A 23,323-nucleotide genomic window follows, 5' to 3' on the forward strand; every position below is an offset into this window, starting at 1 on the left:
TTTCCCCAACACATATACCAATACATTTGCATAGGTGGGGGAACACCTATATCAGTCTTGGGGGCCAGGCATGGCTTCTGTGAAGAAGTGCATCAACTGAGGCCCAAAGGCCTGGCAGGGATGATGCAGGTAAGGAATGTGGGAAGCAGGAGTGTGTGAAAAGGCCTGGACAAGGGGATCAGGTCACTGGAACCTGGAAGTATTTAGATACGGCTGAAACTCAGTGCAGAAGGGCTATTTGGATAAGCTAAAAAGTTGAAAACATGAACAGCCCACAATTCATGGAATTCCTGATGAAGCACAAAGGATGTGCCTCACCTGCAAAAGAGTATTTTGTTCTAGGGAGAAAAGTCTGGAGGGGCAGGAAGAGAAGAATAATAATAACCTAGGAGGGTACATGAGTTATCCAGGAGGGAGGGCAACAGGGAAGACATGAAGACAGAAAGTATGTAGAAAAGTTGTTACATTAGAGAAAGATTAAAAAGTAGAATTGTTGGGCTTCCCTGGTGGCGCAGTGGTCGGGAGTCCGCCTGCCAATGCAGGGGACACGGGCTCGAGCCCCTGTCCGGGAGGATCCCACGTGCCGCGGAGCGGCTGGGCCCGTGAGCCATGGCCGCTGAGCCTGCATGTCCGGAGCCTGTGCTCCGCAACGGGAGAGGCCACAACAGTGAGAGGCCCGCGTACCGCAAAAAAAAAAAAAAAGTACAATTGTTCAAGACGGTAACACGACAAGAACTGGTGAGAAGAGTGAAGTCAAGAACGACAGGAAGACTTCAGGTCTGGACAAGGCAGCGGCTGGGGTTCCCAACACTGGGGTAAGGATACCCTGGCAGTGGGAGTGGGGAGTGGGATGTTGAATTCAGTGTTGCCTTTGGGACGGGGCCTCAACACAGAGCTGCTCCAAATGCTGGTGATATATATACATCAGAATCCCCAGAAAGTTCTGGGCTGGATATATCTGCACAGTGATGTTTTAAATCATGGGGGAGCTGGCAATGATCAAGTTCACAAGGCTATCTTCACCCTAAGTGCAACCCAGGTAGCAAAATAATTTATTACCTATTACCTCAGAATACTGTCTGAAGTTTTATTCATCAGACATTTGATTGGATATTCTAGGAAAAAAATCTTTAATATCAGAGATTATGCAAATGGATACCTTACTCATGATACTACTACTATTGTTTAAAAGTATACTTTTAGCTACTATTAACATGTGATAACATTTGCTTTTAGGATATAGGGGAATTATTTTCTGGGGCTTTCCATAAAATAGGTAAGTAATGATAGTTTACACCAAAGTCATTTTGTTTTTAATGTGCAGCTGTATGCAGTGTTTATGGAGTACTCACATATATTATGCACAGGAAACATCTACAACTTCAGAGTTTCAGAACTTTCTCTGAAGCTTTTTAACTTTAAATAACTCTATGTAAGGCAACAACTGTAGCTTAAATACTACATTTATATAGCACGAAATAAGGGAGGCTGAACCAGTGAGCAGAATGTATATAGACAGCAAAGCAAAGTTAAATATAAGCATGTTATTGTCTCCAGGGCATGCAAGCAGAACTACATAGCCCATCTTCCTCCACATTTCCCTTCCACCTAATTCATTCATTCTGCTCCTGACCAGGGTTACTTCCTGCTTAGAGTTTATAGTTTCCTGACCCTCTGTTGCCATTTCAGATTTTGTTAATAAACCTAAGAATGATGTCAGTTTTGCCTTTTCCTTTATTTTCTGTGGAAAATAGTTCCTGTTACTTGATTTTGGTGGAAATCATGCTTGAACTTTAAAAAATAACTCAGTATCCCAGAATACATATGGGCATTTCCCCCTATTTACTGTTTGATTCTCCTGCCATCTTCCAAAAAAAAAAAAAAAAATTGTGATATGAACCACCGTGGGCACCATGCACCCAACACTTAGGTCAGCCAGTGGTAAGGCTCAGCTTCATTTGTGGTGAGCCAACTTCTCTGACACTCAGCTCTGCCCAAGGCAATGCCACTACACAGGATTTACCAGGGTGTGCAGGTCAGGGGAACTGAGATTTTCCTTCTTTGTTACCCTACTGCAAAATGGTTTTGAAAACACACACACACACAATGGATATAGACTCCAATGCCCATTTTCCTGTTTACCCAAACAAGATGGAGCCCATGTGACAATAAAGGTGGGACTATCACTAAATGCCTGAGTGCTATTTACCTGTGTTTCTTGTATCAGTTCATTGTTATTCTCTCGTGGGCTCTCTTTCACTCTCAATTAACTACCACGTATAAGAGTTCTGTCAGTGAACTACCACCCCTCTCAATCTGCTCTGCAGTCTTCTGTCTTGGCCCAACTTTAACCACATAATGGAAATGATGACCAAGACCCTGCTTTCCATCCATCTCTCACAATGGAAACAAAGAAACAACCATAGTAATCTCCTCCACAGAACCTTCAACCATCCCACCTTACTGGTTATTAAATTAAGTTCAACCTTCTAATATCAAGGACTTTTACATAATGTCTCTAACCTATTCCTTGACCTTATTACTTAGTAAATATCTCCACGTCTCATGCACAAGTCACTGGACCACTCACCACGCTCCACCTGTGCTGTAAACTGTTCATCTGTACACCTTCTACTTCCTCTGCCTGCAACTCCCTCCCTCACCTTCTCAGCCTATCAAAATCCTACTCTTGCTTCAAGACTCAAGTCAAATGCTACTTTCTCCATAAATCTATTCATGATGCATGAAGCAGAAATTAATTTGTTTTTATCTGGGCTTCCAAAGCCTTTGGTAATATCTCTACAATGTATGACATGCATATGAATGTGTGTGTGTGTGTGTGTGCATGTATGTATGTAAATTTAACAGCAGGTCTTTGAATTTAACATTTCCTATTTTGACTGTTTGTGAGTGGTTCTAAATGACCATGACATGCATTATTTATGGCACTGATTGAATTACCCACTGTGGGGAGGACATACTGGAAGGAGTCTCCGAACTAGCTGTAAGCCCAGCTTTTGCCCCAGCAGCTCTGTTCACTAGAAAAGGTCAAATACAATTGTGGGGAAAACTATATGCTGTAGTAATATCCTTAAATCATGGAACAGATATATCCCTTAGTGAATATAAAAAGTTTCTAATCTTTATTCAGTGTTTAGCATTTGCCAAGGACAGTTCTATGCACTTTATATGTATTGTAATCATTAATTCTCACAGCAATTTGTATGGTAGGGGCTACTGAAATACCCAATTTACAGATTAAAAAAAACTAAGCAAACGAAGGCAAAAAATATGAATTGCAGATGCAGGGTTTGAACCAAGGCCATATTACTCTATAGCTTGCACCTTTAACCAACCCACTCTGCTATCTACCAGTGGTAAATATACGGTCTACTATAGGTATATAATTGTACACCTATACAGGTATATTGTATCTCTACCTCTCTTGGGCACCAAGATAAATGCCTTTTGGTTCATTTCATCAATAGTGCCCAGCATTGTTACTTGTAAATAGCTGACTCTAAAACTAACAATAGGTTCACTAAAATGTTGAACCTCAAAACTTCTTTCCAACACAGAAAAATATCTCATTCACTCATAATTCTTTCTTCTTAAACGCAAGGCTATAAATTCTCATTTGCCTTCGGGTTTTTCACTAAAAATTAATTTAATACATGTTGGAAACATTTAACTCCGTCATTGCAGCTATGTAAAGTAAGCATTGGCAAAGAAAGTGCAGCATTAGGAGAAATCCTTAATCTACACTTAGGGACCACTTGTCAGAAACATAGTTAAAGTAGATTTGAAACACCTCCAGGCCGCCTAGGTCCCTAGCGCTATAAAGTATTCAAATTTTCACTCTTTGACCCATTGCTGTTTAGACAATTCTGATTTTATGAAAAAAGAGAAAGGAATAATGACTCTGTACTATGGGGATTTATATACTCCATTCCTTTCATTCTGTACAGGCTGACATGCATTTCATTAGCATTTGCGTTAAAGCACAGGAAGGCTGTTGTGACCAAATGCCAGAACCAACATATCCTTGATTAAAACACTGGGAAGGTTTAAGGATATGTCAGAAGTAGTAGAGAAATCATTAATAAAAAGATTCTAATGAAATGAATACAGGATGTAGAAACTATAGTCCACCAACAGAAATGCTGCTTCCAGATGTAGCCTTGCTTACTTTTTTCTTTTAAAACAACCTCTAATATATTGCCCCTAGTTTTAAACTATCAAGTTCATCAGGGTAAGAAATTACTTTTTCATTGCTACCAAGTGGCTTTTCATCAGGGATAGCTTTTCATCAGGACTGCCAAAATGTCGAGGTCTAAATACTCAAACTGCATCTATTGGAGGAAGAAAAATCACTTAAGGTTAGAAGGTCCCAGTGGTTTTAAGATTGCTCATGATTTGACATATATAGCTGAACAAACAAATATCTCACTGGACCACATTGATATTTATTGGCTTGAAGCTACTCTGTGTGTAAGGCAAATGGAATGAAGGTGATGGATTGTGCTTAACTATATGAAAATGGACAACTTGGCAAATTAAAAAAAAATTATTCAGTAAGCCGAACAATTTCATCCTAAGCGGTCAATGTTAATAAACTGTCTTAAATATTTCTCCGAGTAACAGGTAGATTCTCAGTATCTTCAAGCTGAACAGCACACAAACCCCTTCAAGCCAAAACCTAGGCAATGGGAGTGGAACTGACAAACCTGATATGCGGTTCCAGATACAACACTGGGGTCCATGCTGGCCTGCGTGAGCCTAGAGGGGGCAAGTTTGACTCTCACAGGAAAGGCTGGGGCCATGTGCATTCGAACAAACAACCCAGAATAGATTGATATGTCGCAAAATCAAGACTGCAAAATGGCATTTTTTGGACATTTTTGTTTTGAATTCTGCCTTTTCAAAACTGGGAACTTGTGAAAACTTTTTAATTATGAATTTATTCTTTATCCTTGAGAATTTTAAAGTAATTTTTTAATACATCCTTTTCCCTTCCATTTATGATACAAAAGGCTTTTGTGTAAAAGACTTTAATCTTAGAAAAGGCATTGCTTTTAATGTAAACTGAGCAGAAGTGGCACAGCATTTGTTCAGGCTGGTGTTTACGTCACTTCTCTGAAGTTAAGTGCTCTGTTGTACCCGCAGGCTTGATTTTTCAAGAAGCTACTACAAATGTTGTTCACTTTGAGAATGGGTTACTTGGTATTTTGTTTTTTGTTTTCTTTACATCTTTATTGGAGTATAATTGCTTTACAGTGTTGTGTTAGTTTCTGCTGTATAACAAAGTGAATCAGCTATATGCATACATACATCCCCATATCCACTCCCTCTTAAGCCTCCCTCCCACCCTCTCTATCCCAGCCTTCTAGGTGGTCACAAAGCACCGAGCTGATCTCCCTGTGCTATGCGACTGCTTCCCACTAGCTATCTATTTTACATTTGGTAGTGTCTATATGTCAATGCTACTCTCTCACTTTGTCCCAGCTTCCCCTTCCCCCTCCCTGTGTCCTCAAGTCCATTCTCTACGTCTGTGTCTTTATTCCCATCCTGCCCCTAGGTTCATCAGAACCATTTTTTTAAAAATTCCATATATATGTGTTAGCATACGGTATTTGTTTTTCTCTTTCTGACTTACTTCACTATGTATGACAGACTCTAGGTCTATCCACCTCACTACAAATAACTCAGTTTCATTTCTTTTTATGGCTGAGTAATATTCCATTGTATAAATGTGCCCCATCTTCTTTATCCATTCATCTGTCGATGGACACTTAGGTTGCTTCCATGCCCTGGCTATTGTAAACAGAGCTGCAATGAACATTGTGGTAAATGACTCTTTTTGAATTATGGTTTTCTCAGGGTATATGCCCAGTAGTGGGACTGCTGGGTCAAATGGTAGTTCTGTTTTTAGTTTTTTAAGGAACCTCTATACTGTTCTCCATAGTGGCTGTGTCAATTTACATTCCCACCAACAGTGCAAGAGGGTTCCCTTTTCTCCACACCCTCTCCGGCATTTATTGTTTGTAGATTTTTTGATGATGGCCATTCTAACTGGAGTGAGGTGATACCTCATTGATGTATTGACTTGCATTTCTCTAATAATTAGTGATGTTGAGCATCCTTTCATGTGTTTGTTGGCAGTCTGTATATCTTCTTTGAAGAAATGTCTATCTAGGTCTTCCACCCATTTTTGGATTGGGTTTGTTTTTTTTATATTGAGCTACATGAACTGCCTGTATCTTTTGGAGATTAGAGAATGGGTTATTTGACCGAGGTGGTTGTTACAGATACTGTCTTATTGAATCACCGAAGGGAAAAAATAAAATCCTTCTCTTCTATCCCCCTTTTGATTTCTCACCTGCATGGCACAGGACTATAATGTTAAGCTAAGAGGAGACTGTCAACTACGCTTTGTGTTGTGGAAATGCTGATATGAATATACAGAATGCCCTTATGACCTAAAGAAAACAGCATAACAAAGAAAGGGGCAGGAGGGGATAAACCATATTTTTGCTTAGAACACAGTTTTAGGGAAAAGTAAATGAAAGACATCAGTCACAAACTGTCTTTAAATACTGCCAGACAACAAAAAAGTGAAAATAACAAGTACACATCCCTAGTGAAAAACTCTGGAAGACAGACACAAAGCAGAGGTGACATTGAGCCTTGTAAGGACAATCCTGTGCTGACCTGTCAAGCAAACTCTTACAAGAAAGTAATTAGATCCGCTATCTAGGGATGAGCAGCGACTTTTTTTCCTTTTATGGTTTATAGGCAGCTGTAGTTGAATTTATGCCTGAAAACTCTAATAGCTTTCTTTTTTTTTTTTTTTTGCGGTACGCGGGCCTCTCACTGCTGCGGCCTTTCCTGTTGCGGAGCACAGGCTCTGGACGCACAGGCTCAGCGGCCATGGCTCACGGGCCCAGCCGCTCCGCGGCATGTGGGATCTTCCCGGACCTGGGCACGAACCCGTGTCCCCTGCATCAGCAGGCGGACTCTCAACCACTGCGCCACCAGGGAAGCCCTAATAGCTTTCTTGATGGTGTAAGCAGAAAGATTTTTATAAGTTCGTTTTTACTACCGTCTCCACTGATCAGATGTTATATAAAAGTGCTGTGTTTCTTAAAATGTGTTTTGTCCCATTAGCAAGCATAATAAACATGAGGATCACCTGGGGAATTGTTGGAAATCAGATTCCTGGGTCCTGATGCCAGGAAGTCCAATTAAGAGGGTGGCAGTGTCTAGAGTTGGTTTGGAATGGAGTCTTTACTCCCATTATCCACATCAGCTTTCTGATATCTCCCCAAATAAAATAGTAATAATTAATTAAAAATACAAATCTTACATGCACTTTGAATATGAAACGTTAGAAAATTTTTCTATTAAAATGAAGCAGAATCTATGCAAAAAAGAGTGTGCACACTATGTAAACTCAGCTTAAAGACCATTTTTATAGGTTCATCCCTCCCTCGCCCTCATCTCCTAACCAGGTCCCTGACCACTTGCCCCTCGAATGCAGAAGTTCTAGAGCAGCTGCTGTACACAAGTCTGGTGTGGGACCCAGATATCCACATTTTTGAAAAGCACTCCAGGTAATACTGAGGCAGAACCTGTTATTCATTCTAACATTTTATCAGTTCCATGGCAGCCACCTGCTAAGCATGAAGTGTTGAAAAACACAGTTGCAGTTTAGTCTATGAAAATAAGATTTTTTAAACTGAATTGAATAGCAGCTCCACCCCTACCTCCCCCACCTCCAGTAGGTGAGAGCCTAGTACTAATGGTGCCAAACCACAGGAGAAATGCCATAGGTTCAACCAGTGCAATAACAACCCATCACCGCTAGAGGAAAAAGAAATGCATGCTTGTGTCCTTGACCTGAGCGGTGTACCATCTATACGTGTATTGAAAGGCAAGTAGGGACTTCCCTGGTGGTCCAGTGGTTAAGACCCCACGCTTCCAATGCGGGGGGTATGGGTTCGATCCCTGGTCAGGGAACTGAGATCCTGCATGCCGTGTGGCACAGCCAAAAAAAAAAAGAAAAGGCAAGTAATTTATATATTCTATATGTATATAGAACAGACAGGTTATTTATTACACAAGGAATACACTGAAATACAGAAGCCACCTGGACCATATTAAAAAGACACAGATTTCTCAATACAGATATTTGTACAGACAAAGAGCTAACATAATGCCTCACCTCCATCACCACCTTCATGAGCGCCTCTGGTGGCTGGTCCCGAAATCCTTCATTCTATACATTCTCGACCACATACTCGACTGGGGTATCTGTGGGCTGCCCCATCAGGCCATTCTTTCCTTCTGTCCAACAGTATATCCACTGAGGGCAGCTCACAGCTGTCTGTTGTCCAATATACCTGTCCTTCTGGAGGAATCCTGTGGTCTGGAATTCTTCCCTTCTGGCCTGCACTAGTCCCTGGACCTTACCCCTTCACTAAGGAGCGATCTACCCACCTTCCACAGGGTGTCTTGGTTATTCTGAATGATTCTCTGCTTTGGCTTCAGGAAAGTATTACTGCCCTTCTCATTCTCCACCGTGCTGTGGCCAGCCCTGAAACCCAGCCAAGCTTCTGCTTCTCAGAGGCTGGCTCTGCTCCTTATAGCTTGGCCAAGAGACAGGTTACTCAGAATCAGGACATTGCCAAGAACTTAAGTATCACTTTGGTCCAGAAAATCTATACTTCTGGAGTTTGACTCCTGCCTAGTTTAAAGCCCAAAGTCATTAAGTTCCTTGGACGTCTGTATTAGCAGACTCAGGCTCCCATAACTGAATATCATAGGTGGGTGGTTTAAACAACAGAAATTTATTTTCTCACAGTTCTTGAGGCTGGAAAGTCCAAGATCAAGGTTCCGGCAAGGTTTGGTTTGTGTTGAGGACTCTTTTCCTGGCTTACAGACGTGGCCACCTTCTTGCTAAGTCCTCACGTGGCCTTTCCTCTGAGTTCAAACAGGGTGAGAGTGAGCTCACTGGAGTCTCTTCTTATAAGGACACCAATCCTATTGAATCAGGGCCCCTCCCTTATGACCTCATTTAACCTTAATTACTTCCTTAGAGGCCTCATGTCCACATACACTCACACAGGGGGTTAGGGCTTCAACATATGAACTTGGGGAGAGACACAGCTATTCAGTTCACAGATACAAACACTTACATTTTCCTATTTCTCCTTAGAAAATACTCAGGAATTTGTTCTTGGTTTCTAACTACTATATTGTTAAATAAATCGTTGCTAATAACATAAAAATACGTGTTGATTAATTAGATGGGGATATCTACCCTTCTTAATATGGCTGATACATTTAAACCAAGAATCACCCAAATCTTTTTTCTGACCTTCTTACAATGTCACATTCAGCAGTTTGATGTTAATTCAGGTTTATCCTCAGGAACTTTAGATATATTGATAAACCCTTCAATAAACAATTTAAATGAACACTCAATAAAAATGGCAATTTCACAAACAAATTTTACTACCTGAAACTCTAAATCATAAGAAATTTGGAAATAAAAAATAATTATGAAACAAGATTTATATTTTATACTCTTGAATTTTCACTTTTTGAAATAAGTATCTATCATAAAATTATACAAAATGAAAACAAACATATGCACTTCAGGAATTTATTCCCTATCAATTCTTACCAATAAGAATGCTAAATACTAATAGTGTTTGAAAGGATAATACATTAACAAAGTAATAATTTGAAATGCAGAGATGACTGTCAAATTTATGTCTCCTTATTCCTGATCTCCAGCAAGCCATCAATTCTCCTCTTTAAGGGTAACAAATAGTGTGTTGTATATCTTTCCAGTGATTTCTCTATGCACTTGAAAGCATGTGTATGTTTCTTTCAAATTATTTCAGAGTTAGTTTATACATGTTTAGATATATCGGCCACATACATATATGTGTGCATGTTTATATTTATTAAATATAAATATAAACATGCACACATATATGTATGTAACACTGTTCTGCACCTTGCTTTTTTCACTAGATGCTTGGAGCTATTCATTCTGCTTAAGGGTACGTGGAATTCCACTCTGTGAGTGCATGATAATTTATTTTATCTGTCCACAACTTGAACATCCTTACTGACAGATATTCAGGTTGTTTTCAGTCTTTAGCAATGGATAGTCTTATACATTAGTTCACACCCATGTGAGTGTACCTACTGGGTACATTTGTAGAAGTAGAAATAATGGTTATATATTTTATATTTTAATAGATTATAACTAATAGACTACATTTTTCTCCATACCCTAGAAAAATTATTGCTTTATAAAACTTGATTTATAAAAATCTTTATAAATCACAAGTAGAAATAATATCTCATTGTTGTTTTAATTTGCATTTCTCTTATTAGGAGTATGATTATACATTGTTCCATATATTTAGCAGCCACTTATGTTTCCTTTTTTTTAAATAAATTTTTTTACTATAAATAGGTTTAGATTCAGAGAAAAGTTGCAAAGATAGTGCAGAGTCTTTCCATATATCCCACACTTGGTTTCTCATACTATTAACACTTTACATTAGTAGGTCATTAGTATGACCATATCTTGGTCAAAATTAATGAAATGATGTTGATACATAATTATTACCTGCATTATTAAGTAACCTTATTCAGATTTCCCTAACTTTTACATAATGTCCTTTTTATACTCCAGGATCCCATCCAGGACTTCACATCATATTTAGTTACCATGTCTCCCGAGGCTCCTCTTGGCTGTGACAGTTTCTCAGACTTTTCTTGTTTGATGACCTTGACAGTTTCAAGGAGCACTGGTTGGGTATTTTGTAGTAAGGTGTGGTTTTCTCTGACTTCTTTCAAGAATTTCTCTTTGCCTTTGTTTTTTTTTGCAGTTTGAAACTGGTATGTCCAGTTGTGCTTTTTGCCTGGTTGGTGTTCTCTGAGCTTTCTGGTTTGGTGTCTGTCATTAATTTTGGGAAGTTCTTGGCCATTATTATTTCAAATATTTCTTCCGCTCTGTTCTTTTCTCTCTGCTCATATTCCAATTATGTGTATGTTACATCTTTTATTATTATCCCATAGTTCTTGGGTGTTCTATTTTTGTTTCCATTCTTTTTTCTCTTTGTGTTTCAATTTTAGAAGTTTCTCAGCCTTTAGTGGGCCTGTGTCTTTGGGCTGTGACCTTCACAAATATTTCTCTAATGAATATTTTTTCTCTCTGCCACCTACTAAGAACAGTAAACTCTGCTTACAAGAATGTACTGGCATAAAGTTCTGGGAAAAAGTTGCCTTTTGAAGGCATTTTGGAGGAAACTGATAAGTTATCTAAAGAGATTACCATTTAAAAAGAATAACAGGAGAAAAAAAATTATTCAGAGCTGAGCTCAATGACTAAACTTCATAAATAGTATGGTAAATCTTTTGCTATGTATGTTTACCACAATTTTTAAAAATTAAAAGACATTTCATTTTTATCACTTATACAGTTTTGGTTTATTTTTACTTATTTATTTATTTATTTGCAAAATCTAATTGTTCCAAATTCTTTTACTCTTTCTGTTTTCCTGGAGTAATCTAAAAGTACTATTGATTTTCTCTACAAGCTATTAACTAAAAGATGCTTGTTTTTTAAAGGAGCTGTGGAAATTGATAATAAAACAATTAAAAAGGTTTTTTTCCCCCCATTTTCTTTGCCTTCAGCAGAAACCTCTCATTTGAACAATAATTCCAGCAGATAAAATGAAAATCTCTCTGTAGCCTTCAGGCTAGTCAGATCAACAAGGTAATCTAAATCCACCATAATCCTATTAGAAACAGCCAACAAGGGACTTCCCTGGTGGCACAGCGGTTAAGAACCCACCTGCCAATGCAGGGTACACGGGTTTGAGCCCTGGTCTGGGAAGATCCCACATGCTGTGAAGCAACTAAGCCCGGGTGCCACAACTACTGAGCCTGCCCTCTAGAGCCCGTGAGCCACAGCTACTGAGCCCGTGAGCCACAACTACTGAGCCCGTGAGCCACAACTACTGAAGCCCGCACGCCTAGAGCCTGTGCTCCACAACAAGAGAAGCCACCGAAATGAGAAGCCCGAGCACTGCAGCGAAGCGTAGCCCCCGCTTGCCGCAGCTAGAGAAAGCCCACGCGCAGCAATGAAGACCCAACTCAGCCAAAAATAAATAAATAAATTTATTTATTTATAAAAATAAAAAAATTTTAAAAAGAAATAGCCAACAAAATATTTATTTAGACCTATTCTTTTTAATAATATGTCTCAGCTCCAGAGCTGTATCAGTTGAAGTCAGAACACAATTTTGAGTTGCTTCCGTATTATACCTACTAGTTTTCTGTGATGTATTAAAAAAAAAAAAAAATAGGGAAAGATCCTGATAATAAAGGTTAGCATTGACATAACAGGTGCACATAAAGAAATCCGTCTCCTAATTCAAAGGCAAAACATCACATATAAATTTAACTAAACAAATATTTAATTTTTCCTTTAGGATTGGGTCTTCAATACATTTTCAAGTTGAATTATTAGCAATTAATCGAACCTTAGTCTATGAAAGGCAACCTAGAGGCACCAGGGGAACGTCCATCCCCATCCCCATCATTTTACCCATAACTAACTTTATGCTTTGATGACTTGTCCTTAAAGTTCTTGTTCTACAAAGGGTAGAATAAGAAGCATGAAGATATGCATGACCTGCTGATTATAATAATGCCTGTTACCCAGTTATGACCTATAATATCACAATTAGAGAAACATTTCAAGATTCTTCTGCCATGTGTTAACAAAATTGCTAAACTTTGTAAGACTTTCAGATACAGTCACAGCATTGGGAGGCCTTTAGAGGAGATTCTGCAGTGTACTTAGAGATGCTGAGAAAGAGGATATCTCAGGTCATCTAAACACTCTTATACCTCCCAGTCATGAATGGATGAGCCAGACTTTAAAAGGTGATAATGAAGAATTAAGTCCCTAAACACCCCCTGAGCTATGGATCATGCCATCAAAGGAAACAACAGACAAACTAACAAGCAAGCAGAGCTTTACAGAAAATGTATTTTGAAAAGGAATAAAAGAGAAAAAAAATACATATAAAAAAGGAGAGTAATAATAATATATGCTGTTTTATAGCATTTTCTATGAAATAGGTATTAATAACACATATTACTTCGTTAACTCTTGACAAAAATCCTTATGAACTAGGAACTTTCATTATGCTATTTTACAGATTGGGAAACTGAGGTGGGAGAGATTAAGTAATTTACTGAAGATCACAATAGCTATGACTGGTGTTACTTATGAAGACCCACATTCTGATTCAAGAGTCTACTTATCTTAATCTAGAAACCAGCCTGCTTCTCGGAGAAAATGAATTTCATTTCCTGGCTTCTGTAGGAATAGAACTCTTTTGAACTTATTCCTGAAATGTCCAGAGTCCAAAGTCAATCCTGCCTCACTTAGTATCTTTCTCCCCTTTCCAGGATTGGACAATGTTAGAACAGTTGCTGTACTTTGTTACTTTACTAGCGTCACCTAGACTCCTTTTGTTTTCAATTGGGTGATGTATTTGAGCATCTATGTGATACTGTTATTTATCTGAATTATTGATGCAGTGACTAGGAAAGGAGGAAAGCTAAGTATTCGCGAATGTTTCAAACAAAGCCTGGATCCACAAAAGGCTAAACGGTGCTTTCCAGAGGAGTGATCGGTACACTCCTCTGTGGTTGTGATGGTGATGGAAGGGGCTGAGCCTGGAGGATGTGTTTTTTACCCAGACTCTCATTTTGATGGATCAGCATTCCCCCAGTCCTGTCACTAATCATGACTTATCCACCGTGTACCAATGATCCTCTCTTTTTTGTTTTTCTATAATTGTCCTCCTTTCTACCCACATTTCTGCCTCTGCTATTTTTCATATTGACTCAAGTCTATCTCCTGGGTGGCCCCTCTCTGGGTCTCCTGTTGCTCTAATCTCCAGCTACACTTCACCCCCAATCCCAAGGACCCAGTGCTGATGAAATATGACATGTCGCTACACAGGAGAAATAAAAGGGCTTGTGGAATACACAATTCATAAAGCCACAGGGAAATGTAGTAATGCTGGTGAATCTGCTGAATCTACTGTGGGACACTAGACAGTTTGCGGGAGTAAATTATCAAGGAGGACAGGTGAGATGAACTTTCAGGACGTATATCCAGAGAATCACTCAGACATAGACATAGCAAAGCAGACATCACATAACTTTCTCTCCAGGAATCTTTGAGACTTGAGTTTGTTACTTTAAATTAGTGAACCAAATTGGAATGGATTTACTTTTGTCCAGCATCTATCCCTTCAGTACTTCCCTTCGTGTATCAGATCTCCAGATACATACAATAATATAATGATAATAATAATACAAAATAATTCCATTTACCTTTTCACTAGATTCAGAAGGTTAATGGAAGCAATCAAGTTCTGTTATATGAGGTTATATACTTGAAAGACGGTGGGGTTGGTATTTATAAATCATTCATCATGAGTAATAACTAACTCTCTTCTGCTGTTAAAAAGCCTTTTATAACTGTTATTAATCACGTACCTCTAAAAAGCATGAAATATTATTTGGGACCACAATTAAAATATTGCTATTTGAAAGCAAAAATAAAAATGAAGCTGAAAGATTTGGTAATATACTTCCTCAAAACCCAATCAAAATAATATGCAGTATTTTTTAACCTCTTTTATTGGCAACTTAAAGGTGTGGGGGGGAAACAAGTGATTATTGACAAGATATAGGAAATTAGTCTAAATTTGAATTTAAGATACCATAGCTCAAAGAGTAACTTTTTTTTCCCTTGAGAGGAGTACTAGTAGACTAGGAGGCATGGGAAGAAAGGAGACACAGTTGTTCCTCAGTCTCCAGGACACACCCCCTACCCCCATACCAAAACCCCTGGATGCTCAAGTCCCTTATATAACACGGTGTAGTATTTGCACATAACCTACACATATCCTCCCACATACTTTAAATTAACTCTAGGTTGTATAATACTTAATACAATGTAAATGATATGTAAATAGTTGTGAATACAATGTAAATACTATGTACAGTTGCCAGCTCACAGCAAATTCAAGTTTTGCTTCTTGGAAGTTTCCAAAAATGTTTTTTTTCAAATATTTTTAATCCGCAGTTGGTTGAATCCCTGGACATGGTACCCACGGATATGGAGGGCCGACTGTATATATTTACTTTTGTATGTTTGACCGTTTTTAGTGCCATGTATTAATTTTTCAGATATTAAACACTGATTACTTAGTGAACATTTTACATTTTATTAGTTTTCATGGGGCAAACAAAATAAAATAGAACTAAAATTGACATCTTATAGAGTGCTGTATGTCAATTATATCAAACTGGAAAAAGAAAAGATGTGTGTGAAGTAGGCTTCTCAATAAAACTTTTCATATCCTGACAAAAAAATCTGAATCTCCAACTAGAAATTCACGTAGAAAGGAAAGGAGGGCAAATCCTTCACATAACCAAGGTTAAGGAATACCTGTTCATTATTATCCTTTTAATTCACATCATCTTTGATTCCTAATCTCATGTGAAACTTGCTTGCAATTCCACACACTAGTTTAATTTTGAATCCCCATCTGTCTACATACTTAAAATTTGAGGGCCAGAATTATCTGGATAATGTCAACTTTTCTCTCTCCCATTTTAACAGGCATCATTTACCACCCTCTCCCACCTCCCATTTTCCTCTCATCTTAGTTATACGTAGTGCCCCTGATGGACTCATGAGAAAAATATTATTACTAGTGATGGTTGCAAGAATTAAAAAATCAAGTCCTCACACATAAATCTACTTTTTGAAGCTTTTAAAAGATTACTTTAGCAGCCTAAAATTTAAAAAGAATCAAAGTATTTATATGGAAAGGTAATAAAAGGCAGTATGATATGCAAAAAACACAACTTAGTGGTACGATTAATGGAAGTATCTGTACAAAATGCACGGAGGACTAGTTTTATAATGCCTGGAATATTTGTATTCTGACGTATTTTTTAAATAGAAAGATGAAAGAAGGCTTTCAGATTCTGCTGCCAGCGAACCAAAAAATAAGACGGTATTTCCAATTCATAGTGTACATTACTTGTATGGATGACTGAAGCTTTTGAAAATTAAAATGCTTAATAAGCAAAGATTCATTTTTGCAGTTTATAAATAAATGGCCGGATATTTGATTTTTATTTACATTTTAACTAGAAACTTAATTTTACTCACAATGAAATATATATGTATATATATTATACATACACACACAACGATGGGTCACAGTAAATTATGCATATATCTGTATTTTTAAGCTACTCTCTGTTTTGAAATGGTATTGATCCTAGCAATAACACAAGACATTGTCTAAGTTCATTTTAGTCAAAATTAGTGTCTATGTGGAGAGAGAGAGATTTTAAGGAGGCATGGGAAATGCAGAAGCGGTGAGGTAGGAATGAAGGGAATTGTGATTTAAAATGTGCACTTTAACATTTCACTTTCTTTATCTTAAATCCAACGTAGAAACAGGTTCAAGAGGAATTTGCAGACACATTCAAAGAGAACTGACAGTCAATAGAATATCTCTGTTCATTTCAGTTTCATAGAAACCAATGTGTTCCTACTTAAAAATCCCAGTCCCTGGTCTATTTGCAATGGCCTTCAGTCAATTTTATTTAATCTGACTTCTGGTTTCCATTTTTCTTCCAAGCCTTTCATGGTTAATAACTTTTTCAAGATTTGTAAGATGATGAACATTTGTCAGGTAGGTTTATCTGTTGAAAATCTATGATTCAGAAGTCCTCTTCCAAGCTGTTCTTAGCTTTACTCACCTGTGTCCTAATGAATCCTTTTGGCTGAAAACCTTTGCAAACACAATGATCAGACAACTCAAATGATGTGCCCTTCACTGGCTTCAGGCACTATAATCTATGTAGAAGTATTGAAAACCTTGCTTCTTTCTTTGACTTTAACTGCCTAACCTTACCCTGTCCTCCACTGCCAGATTAGGCCAGATCTGTTCTTTACTCAAAAAAACCCAATACTTACTGGATATCATCCAAGTGTCTAAAGTTCAAAGTATTTTACATCACTCTTCCCATCTCCCCTTCACCAGACTCTTACTCTGAGTCTCCATTTAAGATAAACAGATTTACTTGACAGACCTCCAAATATGCTCAGTATGGGCTCAGCACTGTCACTTAGCTCAGCATCCCCTTGTCTAGAATGACCCTTCCCTCTTCACCTCTTTTCAACCTGCTTCTTTGCCTGCTAAAATTCCACCGTCCTTTAAGGCCAACGGCAAATGTTAGCTCTTTCACAAACCTGTTCTTTTTTTTTTTGCGTACGCGGGTCTCTCACTGTTGTGGCCTCTCCCGCTGCGGAGCACAGGCTCCGGACGCTCAGGCTCAGCGGCCATGGCTCACGGGCCCAGCCGCTCCGCGGCATGTGGGATCCTCCCGGACCAGGGCACGAACCCGTGTCCCCTGCATCGGCAGGCGGACTCTCAACCACTGCGCCACCAGGGAAGCCCCCACAAACCTGTTCTTGATTCACCCAATAAGAATGATCTCCTCTTGGAGCAACTTTCTACTCCTCCAATACTCACAGTCAACCTTGTCTTATTGCTTAGTCATATACTCCTTCCTCTTAGATTCTAAGCTCCTGGAGGAACAACAGTTTATTCTTCTCTGTACAAACCAAAGTATCATGTACTGTGTCTTTCACACAGTAGGGGCTCAACCAATACTGACTGAATAAATAAACAATGGAAGTGTAGACAAGCTATTTATTTAGCTGAAAACTTTTACAGGAGATTCTGGTTCCATTTTGGAGAAACCCGGGTCAATGTCTAAATTATCTCAGTTGTGCCTCTCTAAACAGGGTATAGATTTATATATGCAAGTGCCATACTAGCATTTCTTAAGCAAAAAAAAAAAAGGTTTCTTTACATTAGTGTCTTCTTCAAAGAAGACAGAGATCATTCAAGACACCAGATTTTTCGCTTACTTTGAGGATCTTTTCAAAGAAAAATGGTACTTTGAAGCAGTAAACATGATATAGTCATCTGTTTGGGTTTTTTCCTACCAACTCAGCTAAGGGAAATCTTACTTCATATTGGCTGAATCACTCACAAGACTTTTAAACATAAAATGATTTGAGAAACAGAAAATGCAAAGCTGCCCATATTTTCACCACTGTGTGTACAGATTTTGAACAAATGTGATTAATAATTCACTTTTAAAAATTCAGTGGAACACCGGTAACCTAAGTGTCAGAAAACATGCCTAATATTCATATTATAAGATAACCATGCTCATATCATACTTTAAAGATGTGAGCGGATGTGAGGTAATCCATGGCTTATAGGGGCAATCTTTCAATTTACCTTTCTTCTTTCCATTCAGTCTTTCAACACATTAATTAAAATGTCTATTAAATGCCTGGCACTATACTAGCACAAAAATACATGGTGAGCTCATAAAGGCATGGCTCTTGTGTAAATTTTACTTATATATAGTCCTTTTTTTACACAAAATGTAATAGTTTCTGAACTGAAGCCATCGTTTTTCCCTAAAACCAGCTCTTCTGCTTAGAGTTGTAAATTTTGCTAATAGCATCATTTCTCTCCCTTCCTTTGAAGCCTCAGAATCAGCAAGGCCCTCAATATTTGTCACACAAACTACTGCAGTATTCTTCCTATTATGTGTACTAACTTCAGTTTTTTATACTTTAAAGCATTACAAAATATCTTGGTTCAGCTTCTTACATTTATTACTTATCTAATTAAGGACGATTGACTCAAATTGACTCTTGAGGCAGTTATAAAATTGTCCCAAACTACTTTTCACATCTTAATATTTTTTGTAAAGCTACACCCAGCTTCATTCAAACTCAATTATTTACTATCTCAAACATATTCCACCAATTTCCTCTTCTGTATTCATTCAAGATATTCTTCTCTGTGACCTACTCTTCCTTCCCTACATAATCACAGAAATTATAACTTCCTTCAAGAAATATCTTAAGTAATAATTTCTCTATAAAGTCTTAAAGGATTCTCACAGATGTTTACAAATATCTACAAATAAGATGTTTTCAAAATACAAATATCATCATTTGTATTTTCTAAGGAACTCCCACATTCTGCTTCACTTTGTCTAATAGTCCCCTAGGCTACAGAATCCTAAGGCAGAGGTAGCTTTATTTACCAGTGTTCAGAGATGGTACTCAGAACTTTTATTTGCTTATTGGTATTTCTGATTACAAATCTTCTTCTGAATCCTACATATCTTCTAAGTCTTATACTGAAATATGGTAATAGCAACCAACATGGTTCCCATACCAAGCAGAAGACCAATAATAAAACCCAGTGAAGGAAAGGGACTCTGATCTGTGGTGCTTTGGGCTTGGGCCATCCACAGACTTTTCATCACATCTATGGATTTCTTTTAACTTGCTTCTTTACTTACTCTTCCATTTTTATGTTTTTCTCTCATTCTTCTACTTTCTCTATCACTCCATGTTAGGCAAGCAGTGATATTCTCTGGCATTTTGCTTATTTCTGCTAGTAGCAATCAAGGATTAAATTTTTCTCACTCCTGGGATATACTATAAAAAATGATAATTGCCTTTCTAGGCTATTGCTAATCTCTAAACTAACCTCCAAAGTTTGTGGAGAAAAATAAAATGAAGAGAATTCAAACTGAATTTCAGTGTTTATTTTTTAAACTCAAATGAGTTGTCAGTCAACTTAGGTGGCGTGAAAAGGGGGGAAAAAAACCCAACCAAATAACTAAAGTTAATATAATGTGGTTTTGAATGTGAATGTATATATTGATATATAAATAAATTTATATCGATCAACTATATAAATTAAAAGAAAATGAAAATACTTCCATAGCTTTCTTAAGCACCTTTTCTTTCTAAGCTCTGTTCGCTTTCATGCAGTGAAAGCATGGAAGTCATTTTCCATATTATCAAAAATGAAATAAAACTTGGAAAGAAAGCAGAGATGAATCTAAGCTGAAAATTATTATAACTACATTTTTTTCTGCAGAAAAGTTTTCCCAATAGCTATATTCTTTCTTAGGTTTTATTTATACCCATGACTTTGTGATATAAGACAATGGTTTTCCCAATAAATGTCCCTTTTGAAATATGGAGTAAATTAAAAATAGTAACTGTAGTGAAACTGTAGATAATTTAGAGTGAATGGGTAGAAAACCACTTACCCCCAGTTGCCACAGTGATTTCACGTAGGAAATGGCCATAAAATGGAAAATCGAAGGACAGATTCACTCTCTGCAAGGAACAACAACCAGAAAATAAAATCAATAATGTGCATAATAGTAAATGTAAAATGAAGAGTCTTCTACCTAAAAAAAATGATGCTTCTACTTTGCACCACTATTATTGTAGTTGACTATTAGAACCTGAATCTTGGATGGAAAGAAAGATTTTTTCCCCTGGTAATTAAATGTTTAAAGTATGTGAAAAGAATAAAGTTTTGCTGTTGTGGTCCGTTGATCTGTTCTTCAGTTACAAAGGGAATCTAGAAGTTTCAACTCTGAATCAAGCTATTCTCTTTAACATCACCACTGCCTCTCAGTTGTCCACTACAAAGTAGGTCAGCCATCACAATAATCTTAGGGTTCTTTTTAGTTTGATTAATCGTCTCCAAAATAGTAGAGCATGTTATCTGTCAAGTTTCACTGAATTTAAAAATATATATATTTATTTTACAAAATTATATATTCAATTTATCTTCTGTACATCCCAGAACAAAAGGTAATTTTACGGAACAAGATATTTTGCACCTACAGATCTAGAGCTGCAGATATTTTTATTTTTAAGATACGATAAACTCCCCAGATTCAGTATACAGATGACCCCTAAACAACAAGAGTTTGAACTGCGTTGGCCAGTTACACTTATGAGGCATTTTTTTTCCAATAAATATAGTATCTGTGTTTTCATTTTACAGATCTTTAAATTATCAAAGTGTTGAGAAAACTTTGATTAGAGATCACAATATATGAAATCAAAAGAACTAGGGTCTGAGTCCTGATTCTATCCAGCCCTTGGGTGAGTCATTTGTCAATTTCCTTATTTTTGAGGCAGAGATACCAGTGTGTGGATTTTCAAATGTGCGGGGACTGGCAGCCCTAACCCCCAGTGTTGTTCAAGGGTCAACCGTTTTATGTCCACTTTTAAAAGCACAGAATCAAAGAATAAAAAATTCTGGTTACTAGAAAGCTACTTTTACTTTGTATAGAGGAAAACTGGAGAGACTTAGAAAGTTCATAAATTTTGCCCCTCTTTTTTCTAAAAAGGGATCTGAAGCTTTGGATATATATATTTATAATATATCTTTATATATATCTTTATATAGATAGATAGATAGTAAGATAAAAACAAGACACGACAAAGCAAAACAAAGAAAAAGAAACCCTAGATTTTGTGTATGTTTGAAATGATATGAACCAGATATATTATTATTAGGCAAGAAACAAGAAAAACAGGGAGCTATAACAAAGGTGGTTAGCTGAAATAAAAGGATCCATAGGGAAATTAATTGGCTGATTTAGAGCCTAATAGCATGTACAAACCACCTATAGTAAAAGTTTATTATGTTAAAATTCAACAATTTCTATATCTCTCCCAATATACAAATTTAAAATAATAGAGAATTATATATAGCTAGATTAAATTTAGCTCTTTCCAATTGTACAAATGATTTTTTTTTATATCCATCAGAGATTTCTAATGACTTATTTGGCATGATATTAATCATTCAAAATTTACAGTGACTTTCAATTAGGTTTTTTTTCTTTCCTTTTTAATGAAAGCTGCATCTTCAGAAAGGGTTTATCTTCATTTTTATTTTATGCTAATGGGAACAACAAAATATATTTTCACTGCACTAACTGAAATGAGTGGTTACTAATAACCCTAACATAAAAGCTTCAGTAGCAAAATCATATATCGCAAAGAAAAGGTCAGACATAATTTTATAAAGGCATTTGCTGTAGTACACTGTTCTCCATCATTCTAATTTATTTCCACGCTCATGTGCAAATCAGTAAAATTTACAGCCCTTTGGCATTCTCATTTCCAGAATAAGAGTTTGGTTTAAACTTCTATCACTAACATATCAAAGATGAGCCAGAGGAATATGACAATTTCTCAGCCACAACAAATGTTTAAATATTTTAGAATAAAATTGAGATAAACAAATATATAAGTTAAAGACTGTTTTTGAGAAGTAAATAAGTTCTCAAGGAAAAATTGCTGATATATTATCCTGAAGCACAACATCAATGACTGAAATGTTTCCCTGTTTAAATGACCAGATACCTTAGTTATCACCATGGCCTGCTTCACACTAATAATGGCAATGACAATTTAGAAAGGTGTTACCTTCTCAATAGTTGTGAAATCTACCCATTTCTCTCCAGGTACTACTGACACCCTTCCCCAAGTATAGATCACTTTTCTTTTTTTTTTTTTTTTTTGCGGTACGCGGGCCTCTCACTGCCGTGGCCTCTCCCGTTGTGGAGCACAGGCTCCGGACGCACAGGCCCAGCGTCCATGGCTCACGGGCCCAGCCGCTCCGCAGCACGTGGGATCCTCCCAGACCGGGGCACGAACCCAAGTACCCTGCATCGGCAGGCAGACCCCCAACCAGTGCGCCACCAGGGAAGCCCAGCATAGATCACTCTTATCGTAATAACTTGCTCACAGGTGTCTTGGCTCCATTTTCCCTGGAATTCATTCTCCATACTGTCTAGCATATCACCCCCCCCCACTTCAAATCATTCAATCTAGAATCCCATTGACCCTGGAATCATGCCAAAATAGTGAAAACGAGTTCTAAGACCCACCACTAACTGGTCTCTCCTACCTTAAGATTCTCCCTTCATATTTTCTGTTCAGGCCAGCCTTCTAGAATAACTTTTAGTTCCTTGAAACTGCCACCCTTAACCCTGGGCTCTGGTACTTCAACATGATGTCTCTTCTGACTGTAATGGTCTCTCAACCTTGGCTGGTCATGGCTCCCATGTTCTTTAAGCCTTGGCTTAGTTTGGTTGGTACTCCAAACCTGACATAAGGACTTGGAGCAGATAATTTGTTTGGAAGGTGATCCTAGGAAGCATTTGCTAAAGGAGGTGGGAAAAGTGAGACAAGGAAAAGAGAAAAACTAGTAACAGCTATTGGATGTGTTACCACTGTAGCCAGGTCTCCCCTTGGAGA

The 23,323-nt window shown here is 37.6% G+C and overlaps 1 protein-coding gene across 4 annotated transcripts in view; it reads right to left on the minus strand.

Moving 5' to 3' along the window:
* The window catches only part of PLXDC2 (plexin domain containing 2), a 406,453-nt gene that overhangs the window by 170,959 nt on the left and 212,171 nt on the right, over positions 1–23,323 (minus strand). For all 4 annotated transcript variants that reach the window (XM_029239265.1, XM_029239268.1, XM_029239267.1 and 1 more), the window contains one exon: positions 20,302–20,371. In XM_029239265.1, coding sequence (XP_029095098.1) covers positions 20,302–20,371 — 70 coding nt within the window. The remainder of the gene's footprint in view (positions 1–20,301; positions 20,372–23,323) is intronic.

This window comes from Monodon monoceros, unplaced genomic scaffold (assembly GCF_005190385.1).
Source record: "Monodon monoceros isolate NGI ecotype Baffin Bay Population unplaced genomic scaffold, NGI_Narwhal_1 Super_Scaffold_21, whole genome shotgun sequence".
Classification (NCBI taxonomy): domain Eukaryota; kingdom Metazoa; phylum Chordata; class Mammalia; order Artiodactyla; family Monodontidae; genus Monodon; species Monodon monoceros.